Below are 12572 nucleotides of genomic sequence, written 5' to 3'. Positions count from 1 at the left end.
CTTGAGTTTTTTTAACCTTGGGTCGTGACCTGGGTAGAGGGCTGCCGCCAGTGTTTGAGAGTTGCTGTTGTTTATAATGGTAATGGATCGTGGTGGGTTGTGAGTGGGTCATGACAGGTTGTCTCCCCGATGACTGAGGTCGATTCCAAACCCACTCTAATAATCGCACTCAGAATCACCAAGGGGGACCACCCCATCGATGGGTCACGAAGGCACTTACATGGGGAAAAAACGTGGATCACAATAACAGATAGGCTGAGAAACACTGGTCTAGACCATTTTGTTCTTCCATTTAGCAAAAGGTTAAAATTGTTACTGATATGCTGCTAAGTGACCTCAAGTGCTGATGCTCTCTTACTTGACAATTATTTGGGACTGATGGCCCATTCTCCTCTAAATCTCCCTATGTGTGATAGATACAGTACGTTAAAGGTGACATCTTTGCTGTGCACTATGCAAAATAATTCATTTTTGCTTTCCACCCTCCACCACCATAACCCATCATCTATGGGGAAGGAACGAAAGCTTTAGATTCATCAAAAAATTGTGATCTCTGGGTTTCAATGGATCTCAGTGTTTTAGGGTCCCCTGATACTGAAAACATCAATATCTCCATTATGGATGTGTGTGTGTGTCTCAGTTTCTTGAGGACGGTCTAGAGCTAAAATGGCTGGACAGAAAAATACCAAACTTGAAGCTTAAGCCTGTTATGAGATGACGATGTGCTGATTAGTTTTTGAGTCAAATCGTGCAAGAGAAAGAGGCACTCTAGAGGAACCCTCAAATACTGCAATTAATTATGAATTCTTCTCGTCAATTGCTATCGTAATGACCTATTTTATGATCAGAAAGATCAGCATCAGAGCGGTAAATAATTACTGAAATGTTAAAGAATAGTTTGGGTAACTTGGGTAAAAGGGCGAAAAGCCTACTGAAGCTCACATCTGAATTTTTCATATGTAGGAAATTGACTTTAATGTGTTAAATTACTGCCATAACAGCAATCGAAGGTCTTCAGCATCTCCACTCACTGTATTTCCAGATTACAGGAGAATTTCCAATGAGGTTCTTTAGTGACATTATGGCAAAAAATGTTCAAATACCTTTTCATGTAACAAAAGTAATCTATTTAATATTATGCCCGTCAGTAACATAGCACCAAGGCATCCTGGCAAATTAAGAATTTACAGTAAAGCACAAACTCATGGCACATGCTGGAAAGAAATTCTGACAGATTCGTAACGTAAAGAAGCAGGACCCATGATTTCCAGGCTCGGTGTAGGACTTTTACCTAAAATCTGCAGGCTAATAGTCCTTGTCACTTTGTACTGGGTGCTGTTTACATAAAAGGTGAGCTTGCAGGTGTAGTAGCCTTGGTCTTGGGGGTCTACATTTTTAATGAGTAGAAAGTGCTCTCCACTCCTGTATAGGTGCTTTCCTTCTGCATTAGACAAAGGATTGGAGTCCTGAAAAATTAAACAATTAAGTTTGTGGTCATCTAAAAGTAACTTTACCATACAATCACATGAGAACTGCTTCACAGAAAAAATAAAGTAACATACCTTGTACCATTTAAGATCCAATCTCCCAGCTCTTTTCTTGTACTCCTCTAAATTTGGACAATTTATCTTCCCTGTGCTGGAAGCTATAGCGTTGTTAACATAAGCAATGTCGTCAAGACTGTAGCCTTTCTCTTCATACACTGTTATTGAAAGTGTGCTAGTGATGCAGTAAGAAGTGTTCCTACAAGAGAAGTTTTGGACATTTATTAATAGTCTCTTCAAATACGGGTATCACACGGTTCAGACAACACAAGTCCCACTCCCAAAATGCACCTGGCACTTGACAGTGTAATTTTCATGTTTTTTCATTTGACAGGAGTGAAAACCAGAAGCGTGATAAACATGCCATCTCCACGCCAGCCAGAACTAGATACCAGGCCGGTCACTATAAAGATCATGGGTACATCATGGGGTGTCACTAATTCACACACACACTCCCTCATTAAGAGTCTGCTGTAATGTTCAATGTCCTGGTGGTTTCAAATGAAATGAGGGTACCTGGAAAAGTAAAACATCCAAATAAAGTGGTAAGAAAGTGAAAACTCCACACAGACACTGGCTATGGCAGATATTCAGCTCTGTTTCCAGAAGCAAAGGAGACCTGTGCAATTAGGTTTATCACATTTGGTGTTTCCACAACTGCTGGAACCCACATTCCGGAAAGATCTATTAGACTAGACCTATAGCAGAACCTGGTAAAAGCTCAAGTCAGTGCAGAACAAGTCAAAGACAAAATTTACCTCTGCCTGCAAATATAGTTTCCAGAGTCAGTAGGAAGAGTCGATGAGAACCAAAGCAAGTCACCCTGGCTGTGGATCCGCTCTCCGTCGTGAGGTATGACTTGCTCATTATTATCGAGCCATTCAATGCTGAAGCTAGACACTGGCAGGTGGGTTTTGAAGAACTCTACAAATGGACACTTGAGCACCACAGCTTCTCCTTCTATGGTATACAATGGCATGTCTGGAGGAAATTCTTGGCAGTCACCTAAATAATAAAAAATTCAAGATGTGAGCACAAAATCAGTGTGATTAATACAATATTTTATACATGCCATCATTAATAAAAACATCTTATGTTTTAATCGTGAAAAATAAAGTGGTTAGTTGCTGAGAAGACATCGGTGTTGAAAAAAGGCAACAAATTTTAAAAGGCCAGTTTATTAGGTACACTAATCTAATCGCATGTTGTGCCTCCTTTGGCCTTTCTAACAGTATTTATTCATCTAGGCATGGACTCTATAAGATGCTGAATGCGTCGTTCAGGAATGTTGAGTTATGTGGAAATGCAGCCCTTTCTGTCTCATCCCAGACACGCTCAATAAGGCTGTGATGGAGGCATTGAGCAGGCCACCAAAGCAATGAAAATTTGCTCAGATTCACCCAAACCATTAGGTAATAATACATGTATTTTGAAACTTCTGTGTCCATGGGAAACTCATATTTTTGTTTTGTGCTGAGTCTTTGACTTCTGTAATCCATCTGAGAATTTGGATGTAATGTGTCTGGTTGCAGCCCATCCATGTACTTGTACGCTGTTCTTTGATCCCCCATTACTAGTAGTTTTTTGTTTTTCACACTATTCTCAGTAAACCTTTGAAAGTGTCTAAGGGTTGCCTAATGCTACTAAATCTGGATGTCCAAAAGAATGATAAATACATTTATATATTCTATATAAAGGTGTGGGAATTACCTTGTGACCCTGACTGGATACTAATGTGAAGATCTGGAACAATCTCCCTCTTCACTTTCGTATGGCTGACTTTAAAAAAAAACATTCAAAACTTTCTTGTTTAGCCAGGCTTTTGCTTACAGTCTTATTGTTTTCATTTTAAGTTTATTTCTATGTATTTATTTTAATGTACTTAATGTATTTGCTAGATTTTACTTTATTGTGTATCTTAATGTGGTATATGTCTTGCCTTGCTTCATCTTTTTCTTCTATTTTTTTCTTTTATTGTATAGCGCTTTGTGACTTATTGTTTGTGAAAGATGCTTAATAAATAAACGTTTCATGCTACTTACTTTATGGACAAATAAACAATCTGAAGAAAATTAGCCACTGTTCTTTCCCATATTAAATCCATGTAAAATCTTTTCTATTTAAGCCTTCAACATAAACATGATCTTTCTTTTCAACTGTGCAACATTCATTTTATCACACTGGGGTGCTGTAGCCCCCTCCTGGTATCAGTGGGCACAACTTCTAGAGATGGCACAGCTGTTGGCACAGATGCTAAGTGAGAGCAATGAGTCACAAAATATTTGTCTCTCATCCCATTGAAAGAAGGGGAGGAAAAGAAGCTCTTTGACTTGAGCTTTATCTTGTAAAGTATAGTTTTTGAAGTTTAATATTCAGATTGTCTTTGAAGGGAAATTATTGACAGTAGATTATCACATTTTAAATTATTTTTGTAATCTAAAATAGTGCATTTCATGGTGCACACACTTTCTGATGTTGACATCTATGTCTTTAGGATCAGGTAGGCTAATACAACACCCAAAGAAATCTCGTGCCAATGTCACAATGACTGTTCTTTTTGTCCTTGTACCTTACGATCAAATTCTGTACCTGACAGAGAAAACCTAAAATGGAAAGATGGAAGAGAGAGTGCGGCCATTACAAAGAGCTCTTACACTGTCCCTGAACTTACAATGATTCCAAGGAAACCAGGAGTGCCTCCTAAAATATGCTTTTACTACATAAATAATTCATTTAAAAGAAGAAGAATTTAATGGGAAACTTGGAATTTTAAAACATAGGAAATAATATTGGCAGTGATGGATTGGCACATTCTCCAGGATTATTTTCTGTCTTGCTAAATGCTAAATCTGAGTTATAATCTGGTCTCCCGTGACTCTTAATAAATTCTACTCCCTTATCACTTCTAGTATGTTCTTTCCACTCTAGTGGGCTTCTCTACCTCCTGCCAGTTCAGTTCTTATCGCCTGGCCTTAATTCAAAAGCCCCAGCCAAAGAACATTTCTGTTGGAGTTCTAAGGTCAGGAAACTTCTGAGGCCTTTCTCCCAGAAGGGCCTCCAGTGGTCCCAGTTGTCTCTGTACTCCTAGACCCCACTCTTTTATTACAGGGCTAGACTCCCCACATGTTAATTGCCTGTTATTATCAGTTGCAGAGAGCCACATACATAATCACTGGACTCTCCGTTGCCCCTACAATACTAAGAAGCATTTGATCCAAAAAGTGTGGTCTCTGGTCATGCTTCCATTACAGTGGAGCGATGTTGTTACCACACAGACCTAGAGCCTGTCCAGATGGAATTTGCATATTCTCACCACATTAGCTTTGGTTATCCTCCGGGTACTTTCATTTTCGTCCCAAGTCTCACAAAGACATGCATGTCAATTTAATTGGTTTGCTGTGAGTGTAGCAGTGTTCTGAGTGAGACTTGTGAATGACTGGTGCCATGTCCAGAACTGTTTCTGGGATAAGCTTTGGCTCCTAACTCTAAATTAGAGAAAGCAATTAAGACAATTAAATGTGTATATGCAGCATATTTCCTGTATATATACACACAAACAATGTATAGGCGTGTAGATGTGCTTACACAATGCTCTGTATTACATATGGGGCCCTTTCACTTGTAACTCAAAGTCAGCAAACAGTTCTTAACACATATTCTAAAAGTATCTCTATATTTTATGTTCCAATGTCTCATTTTATCTTAAAAAGAAACTTACTGTGTGGCTCCTGATGTCTGGTGGCCAATACAAGAGGGGTGAGAAGGGCAAGGAGAAGTGAAATCTGCAGAAAGACAGAAGTACAAAAACATAAGAATCAGTAATGTGTGCTTCTTTATATTTAAATGCAATTTACTCATAGATTCACTTCCAGGTCACACTTCTATACAGAGTCATAAATCACTGGAGTCAAACAATCCACACACTGGTCAGGAGACACAACGCAGAGTTTGTCAAAGCTGCATGTGTACAATTACTGTCGCTAACTAAGATTCTGTAACTGAACTTAAGTAGCAAGGCAAATGTCACATCTCGCTCGCTTCTTCTTTTTAGGTTTTAGGTCGTTGTTGTGCAGTGCTGAGACAAAGCCTTCTCATTTGTGGTGTTCGGTCTAATGGCATGATCTCCTCTTTGACTTGTGCTCTGTGTGCTGGGACTACCTCCTGGATTTCTAAATTTGATTTCTCAGATGTTGTAGAGCTACTGATTCATCACAACACTAAATTGTGTTCAGGGACGCTTCACAGATATGCAAAGTTTGGTTTACTAACAGGTATGTCGATGACCAGAAGATTTTCCAAAATCAAAGATGAAGCTAAAATAAGGGAATGATCACCTTCACGGTCAAAAAAAAAAAAAAAAAAAAAAAAGAGAAATGCAGTAAGAGTCAAAGCCAAGCCTTTACTCAAACACTTGTTTTACATAAAACCTGATGAAAACCAAAGGCACGTGATGAAGGACCTTTGCTCCACAGTCAAATCAAAAGGGGCGCTTAAGTGTGGTGGTCTGTTGTTCTGCTCACGATTTACTTTATGTGGTTAGTAACTGGATTCTTAATTATTAACAGCATATTTTGTTAGGCTGATTCCTTAATACCTACATTTTTAAATATCTAAAAAAAAATTTTTGAGAGTAAGCAATATGTTTTGTCAGTGTTTGTGTTAGTTTCTGCATAAGCTCTAAACTGTACAATGAAAACAGTATGGAATAGCCCTTATCTCGTACGTATGTGCAAATATCTGGCACGTACAGGATACTTTCACCTACGTAAGAGATAAAGTTAGATTAAAAAAATCTAAAAAGTGCACTTTGGGTATCCCATACATATTAGTGTTCCCTAATTTTAATTCTTATTTATTTTGTCTTTTTTCTCTTTCTTCATCATGTAAAGCACTTTGAGCTACATTGTTTGTATGAAAATGTGCTATAGAAATAAATGTTGTTGTTGTATGTGAAAACATCTCGCATGTACAAAAAAGTATTTTGACATATATACAGGAGATTAGGGTTACCCCATAATTTTTTTTTTAACATTGTGCAATTCAGAGCATCTGTAAGTTTTTGATATTGAAGTTTCTAATTTTTTTTCCAAAAATTTTGTTACATCTGGAGGTAAGATGGCCACAAAAATGACAATTTTACATTACTATACCTAAAGCTAGCAACAGGGAAAATAGAGGGCATGTCTAAAAATCCCACAGCTTCACATGCACTTCCCATCTAATTAAGGATATAAAAGAATACATAAATCTATCTGTTGATCAAAATGCATTCCTTCACATAACCATATTTAATGGACAGTTAATATTGCTACAGCTTAGCCACTGTGTGTGTGGAGATTACACGTTCTTCCTCTGTCTCTATGGCCTTTCACCAAGTCCTAAAATTGGATTACACATGTTCAGTAAATGGATTCCTTGAATCTGCTGCCAGACTGACAAAAGCACTTTGCAAAAATAAGGTCGTTTCCTAAGAAGAAGCTAAAGTGATTACGTTTGAAGAGTTGCTTCTTTTTTTTTGTAAAGGAGGAATTGATGTCATTTATTGGACAAATGATTGGCAGTCATTATGGGGGTGTTTGGATAAAAAAGTGTATCAATTCCCACTTCTGTGAGCTTATTTTAAGTTGTAAAATTAATTTTATTATGCAATTGGGAACTTCCTTTTTGGTATTTTTGTCTGGAGTTAGGTTTTCTTTTCTATTACAATCATTGCGTAAATTCCACGCTAGGTTTGAGATTTATTTGTAATAGAATTTTTTTTTTTTTATATCTTGTATTCATACCTGAGAGGTAACAGGCCATACACAACCAACTTTGTCAATTCATTCTGTTTTGACACAAATGCAATCCCAAAGAGTACAAGAAACAGACTGCGGACATGGCAGTGTGTACACATGTGGGTGTTTCATATCCCACCCTTCACTTGCTATGTAAAGTATCTCCACACTTAAGCTGCCTGTGTTCCCATTGTAAAAATAAAATGTAGTAAACAATTGAACTGTATTCTGATCTTGAAGAAACATGTCTGCTAAATATCCAATAAAATATACAAGTCAGTCGTGGTCAGATGTTTCTTTCATGGACATCATGCAATATGTTGGACTGGGAGCTGTACCACAGCAAGGGGAGATATGTATGTGTATGGAAGACGGTAAAATGATTTAATTAAAATAAATATCAAAGAGGAAATTCAATTTTCTCCTCAAGATAAGCCCATTTTCTTTGATGAAGGATCAGGTTGCATTCATGTGCTGTGGGACAGATGGAAACTATGAGTTTCCAAGAGGGACATTTTATGAAAGTTCATTGAAGTTGTAGGTGCCAGTGACCCAAGATGTGATGTAATGATGACATTTCAGCCCTCTCAATAACTTAAAATGAAGTGATAATAATCAAGTCAGCAAGAAATGTATGTATTTTGACAATATTGCAGTGTTAAATTATATTTTTAACAATGTGATCCAAACTCAACGTTTTTAATATGGTTTTGATTTACAAGAAAAAAAAAAGCTATTTAAGGGGATCAAGCAGCAAATCAACAATAGCCTTGCATTTCTCCCAAAATGCCAATCTAAAATGTACACAAACGTAACAAAGCTGGAGAATGAGATGTCACATTCATGTAGCACGTGAATTCAGCATTATTCAAGTCTACAGAAGATCAACATTTAGATGCAGCAGTATCTCAGAAGGTTGCGGAGGACTCATCATTTTGCATGTCAAGAACAACTCCTTAGGCTGAACACTAGTAGTCAGAAGTAGCGGTCATTCAGAATGGGAATCATAAGGAGCCACAGCTTGTCCGTGAATCCAAACAGAACCTTCTTGAATAAAGGGAACACTTAAGAATCTGCTCAAGTAAGAGATGCTGCATCATCAGAGCAAACTCTCAACAGCATATAGAGAACACTTCAACTCCACAGAGAGATCTTATTAAGCACTCTAAGCTGTCAAAGTTACCCATACCTTCACCTCATCAATCTTCTTTTAAAATCTGTACAAATAGAGTTTTCAAGATGGACACCATATCAGAATGGTATTGTATGCTTCCTTGTAGCTCCAGAGTTCAGTTCCCATCCCTGTTACTGACAGTGTGTGGGTACTCCAATTCCCACCTACACCCTAAAGACGTGCACGTTGTGGTGTTTGGCAGCACTAAATCGGCTCATGTGCCCTTTCATGAATTGATGCCCAAAGGCTCCAGCTCTCTATCAACATGGAATGCAAAAGTGACCAATAAAGAAAATCAAGAAAACCTATTTGTTGTTGTTTGTTACATGATAATCAAGTCAAAAACCCATCTCCACCTTTAGGAATCTTCTTTACATTGTTTTATTCAAAGCAAATCCCTCTCGTCCAAGGAGTGCATGCTGTTTCTGCTGCTTTTCATCCCTGCTTGTTTTTGATAAGTACAAAGCACAGAAGTGTCACATCGCTGACAAACTTTAGCTGACGGATTAGAAGCATTAATGGCTCACTGGGGAGAATAATGTTTGTGACTTTAGCTGATCTTTTTCAGATGTCTCCCCAACAACAGGAAGATTCCGAAGTATTCGCAGGATGTCCTTCTGCTCTCATTTTGTGCCATGCACTTGTGATGATTGCTGTGTTAGCAAATAACTTTACAAACACTCCTGATGTTCAGTTTAGCGCACCTAGTAATTTTATTCATGTTACAGGCAACTTGTCTTTTAAGCAAAACCTACAATACTGAATATTTACTCCAAAATAAGCTAATTTCACAAGATTATCCACAATAAAATATAATTGACCCTTTACAGTGTATGATGTGTGGCAGGAGGCTCATTCAGAAGCACAATTCACTGAACGAGGGCAGACATCAGTTACTCGTTTTCAATTTAGATCACCATGTAAAGAATGAACAGAAGACATAAGATAAACGCACATCTCTCACTAATTTTTCTCTAACATATGAGAACGCAGGTCCGATTCTCAAATTCTTCCCCCTCACTTCTAAAACTGTTTGTCTACCTTTTTACCTTTAATTTCCCTCATCCTTACCCCATCTTACCCCATTCTTTGAGACTGTGTTTTTGTGGCGTATTACATGAATGAAAGTGTAAGGAGCTGTTGTGGACATTGCAAGGAGCGTCATTAGCATTATTTTAGTCTTATTAAGTTCAATCAAAGTGTTTCTTACATAACAGATGCACTGAGGCTACCCTGACTCTAAAGTGCTACTCTCATGGCTTTTGTAGTTTTTATTTACACTGAGTTACTCCTCATCATCATGTTGCCTCCAAAGTGCAGCACATGTCTTGGTCTTCTACTGGAAAAGCAGACCAATGAAAGGACAACGGTAAAGTCATGACGTGAGAAGCACACTGAGGAGGAAACACCCCTTCAGGTACTGTACAACAAATGTGCAACAGAAAATGTGTCCTTGTATATTTTAAAATTCAGCAAGAGTGAAACCCTAGCACTGTCTAACCTTTCTGCCTCTCTTGATTTCCTCATCTTTATCATTTAACCTGCTCTTTTGTTTTGCATGGACAGGCTCAAGGAGTAAACATCTGCGGACATCCATGGCAGTTTTTTTTCATAAGTGTTATGACAAGCAACTGCTGACAATTAAGCAGACGTACTGTATGTGACAACCAGAAACGGACAAAATGAAATCACATTTAAGATAGTTTCAGTAAAAAGAAGAACAGGAGCCATGAAATTGTGTGTGCCTTGCATTTTCAGACATTGAGACTGAAAAGTCCAGTTGTTGAGTAGTAGAGAGAATCAACAAACACACACAGCAGCATTTGCAATATGATCTGTAAATAGAATTAGAAATAATCATTTCTATGGTTAATGTTACTATAACGAGTGCAGTCCAAGAGCCTTGACTCATTAATAATGTTTTGTACTGCTTTCCTCTTTTTATAAACTTAGATATACTGTATGATTTTTTTTTTGCCTGACCTTTCTAGCCAATGCGTCTTCTTCATGTAGACACAGCTACCAGAGAGCACAACACTAAAAGAAGTGTACTGTAAAGTTAGTTAAGTCATATTATTTGAACAGGCAATGGAGGCAGAGTGTTTGTGTCACCCTGAACAAATGATTCAATTATAAATGTACTATATGTAGTTCAGAATTTCCAAGTCCCATCCATCCATCCATTATCCAACCCGCTATATCCTAACTACAGGGTCACGGGGGTCTGCTGGAGCCAATCCCAGCCAACACAGGGCACAAGGCAGGAAACAAACCCCGGGCTGGGCGCGCACACACACCCACACACCAAGCACACAGTAGGGACAATTTAGAATCGCCAATGCATCTAACCGGCATGTCTTTGGACTGTGGGAGGAAACCCACGCAGACACAGGGAGAACATGAAAACTACACACAGGGAGGACCTGGGAAGCGACCCCAGGTCTCTTAACTGTGAGGCAGCAGTGCTACCCACTGCGCCACCATGCCGCCCATTTCCAAGTCCCTTTGGATGGAATTCAGTTTTGAAATGTGATATATGGAATATACTATAGCACAACACAGCTTGTTTAAATGAGGTAAGACATTTTGGGTTGTATGTTTTGGCACTCAGCATCTGGATTTATTGCATACAACTGATTTCCTGAGGTCCGTGTGCCCAATTGTTTGATTTTTATCTATAGCTGCCACGGATGCAGGAGGTCATCCTGTCGACTCTCTCTTTCAGAAGACCAAAAATTCTAATGACATGGAGCTACTAATGAGAAATGGCTTTTTGATGAGAAGGATCTGTGCCATATCAACAAGGAAAATCCATTTGTCCATGTCAGAATGATTCACTTGCAGCACACGACGCACAGCATTGTTGCCACACTTCTTTCAGCAAAACAATGAACACTCCAAGATGATATTTCATATGTTATGGTCAAGTCACTGGCAGGTCCAGAAATGGGATTTGAACCACCTTTGACTCTAGCTAGGCTACATTTCTCAATCTTAATATGCTTTTGAATTTGCTGAATGTGTTTACTTAAGATGTACTATTAATACTAAAATGCCTATTTTATTTGTTTTTTTTTAATCCCTTGCAGAATAACAATGTAAAGATGTATGCAGTGCCAACATATCTGGGCTACTCTGCAGTCTTTCTTACTGTTGTGCAGCTCTTAGAGTGGATTTCTATGGACCACATGAACATAAAGAGAGTAAGACCAAAAACAATAATGAAATGTTTCCTTTCTTATTTGGTATTATTGTATGAATTTGTGCTGAAATATTTCCAAACGTCAAGTGTAAACTTACAATAAACAGAATATGACAATAATATGGCATTAATAATAACTAGACCACACTGGCTTCATTAAATCACTGATATGTATCACAAATTGTTGAATGAAACACTAAAGGACAATCGGCAGTTACAAAAAGCCTTTGATTGCTGCACAACCTTCTTAGCTCTTATATCTAACAAATATCCTCATGAAATATCCCCTCGGAGATTAATAAAACATATCAAATCAAAATCAACAATGAACTGGCTTAATACTAGTAATCCTGCAGCCTCTTGACTACACAAGGCAACACAAAACATTAATCAAGCTTAATATAACATAAAAGAGAATTACCTTGTGGCGGAATAGCATGCTTACAAAAAGGAAGGCAGGCTTCTCCCAGAGTTCCTTATTTATGATGCTTTCAGTGCATATCACCGAGACATACTCAGGCTGACATTTATATGCCCTCACACAATGAGTGGAAATTCCTGTGTGTTTCTCAATCCACCGGACATTGAAATACTCTGTCGACTCTTCCATTTGCATGAGAGGATGGTCTCTTTACTGAAACAGCAATGAAGTAATATTTTAGGAGTCACTGATAAATGATCAACACCTCCAGCTTGTGAAAAGAAGTTCTGATGTCAGTGATGGTGAAGTGATATTCCAAAAGCTCACCTGAGAACACCATTGCTCAGAAATAAGACACTTTTGACTCACTACTATATTTCAGAATGCAACAGTGCAGTTTTGTCTACACAACAAGCCATTGTTGGATCTCAGTGATGAATCACACACGTACTGT

General features: G+C 38.1%; 1 protein-coding gene across 1 annotated transcript in view; it reads right to left on the bottom strand.

Moving 5' to 3' along the window:
* The window catches only part of LOC114650763 (interleukin-1 receptor type 2), a 49290-nt gene extending 37041 nt beyond the window's left edge, over positions 1 to 12249 (bottom strand). The window contains exons 1-5 of the mRNA XM_028800599.2: positions 12119 to 12249; positions 5263 to 5326; positions 2303 to 2549; positions 1563 to 1743; positions 1292 to 1466 (exon numbers count right to left, since the gene is read on the bottom strand). Coding sequence (XP_028656432.2) covers positions 1292 to 1466; positions 1563 to 1743; positions 2303 to 2549; positions 5263 to 5326; positions 12119 to 12136 — 685 coding nt within the window. The 5' untranslated portion in view covers positions 12137 to 12249. The remainder of the gene's footprint in view (positions 1 to 1291; positions 1467 to 1562; positions 1744 to 2302; positions 2550 to 5262; positions 5327 to 12118) is intronic.
* Positions 12250 to 12572: the final 323 nt, after the last annotated feature.

The sequence above is a fragment of the Erpetoichthys calabaricus genome, chromosome 4, assembly GCF_900747795.2.
Source record: "Erpetoichthys calabaricus chromosome 4, fErpCal1.3, whole genome shotgun sequence".
Lineage (NCBI taxonomy): Eukaryota > Metazoa > Chordata > Cladistia > Polypteriformes > Polypteridae > Erpetoichthys > Erpetoichthys calabaricus.
Note: the sequence above shows the minus strand (reverse complement) of the source record. Positions and strands in the feature narration are given on the sequence as shown.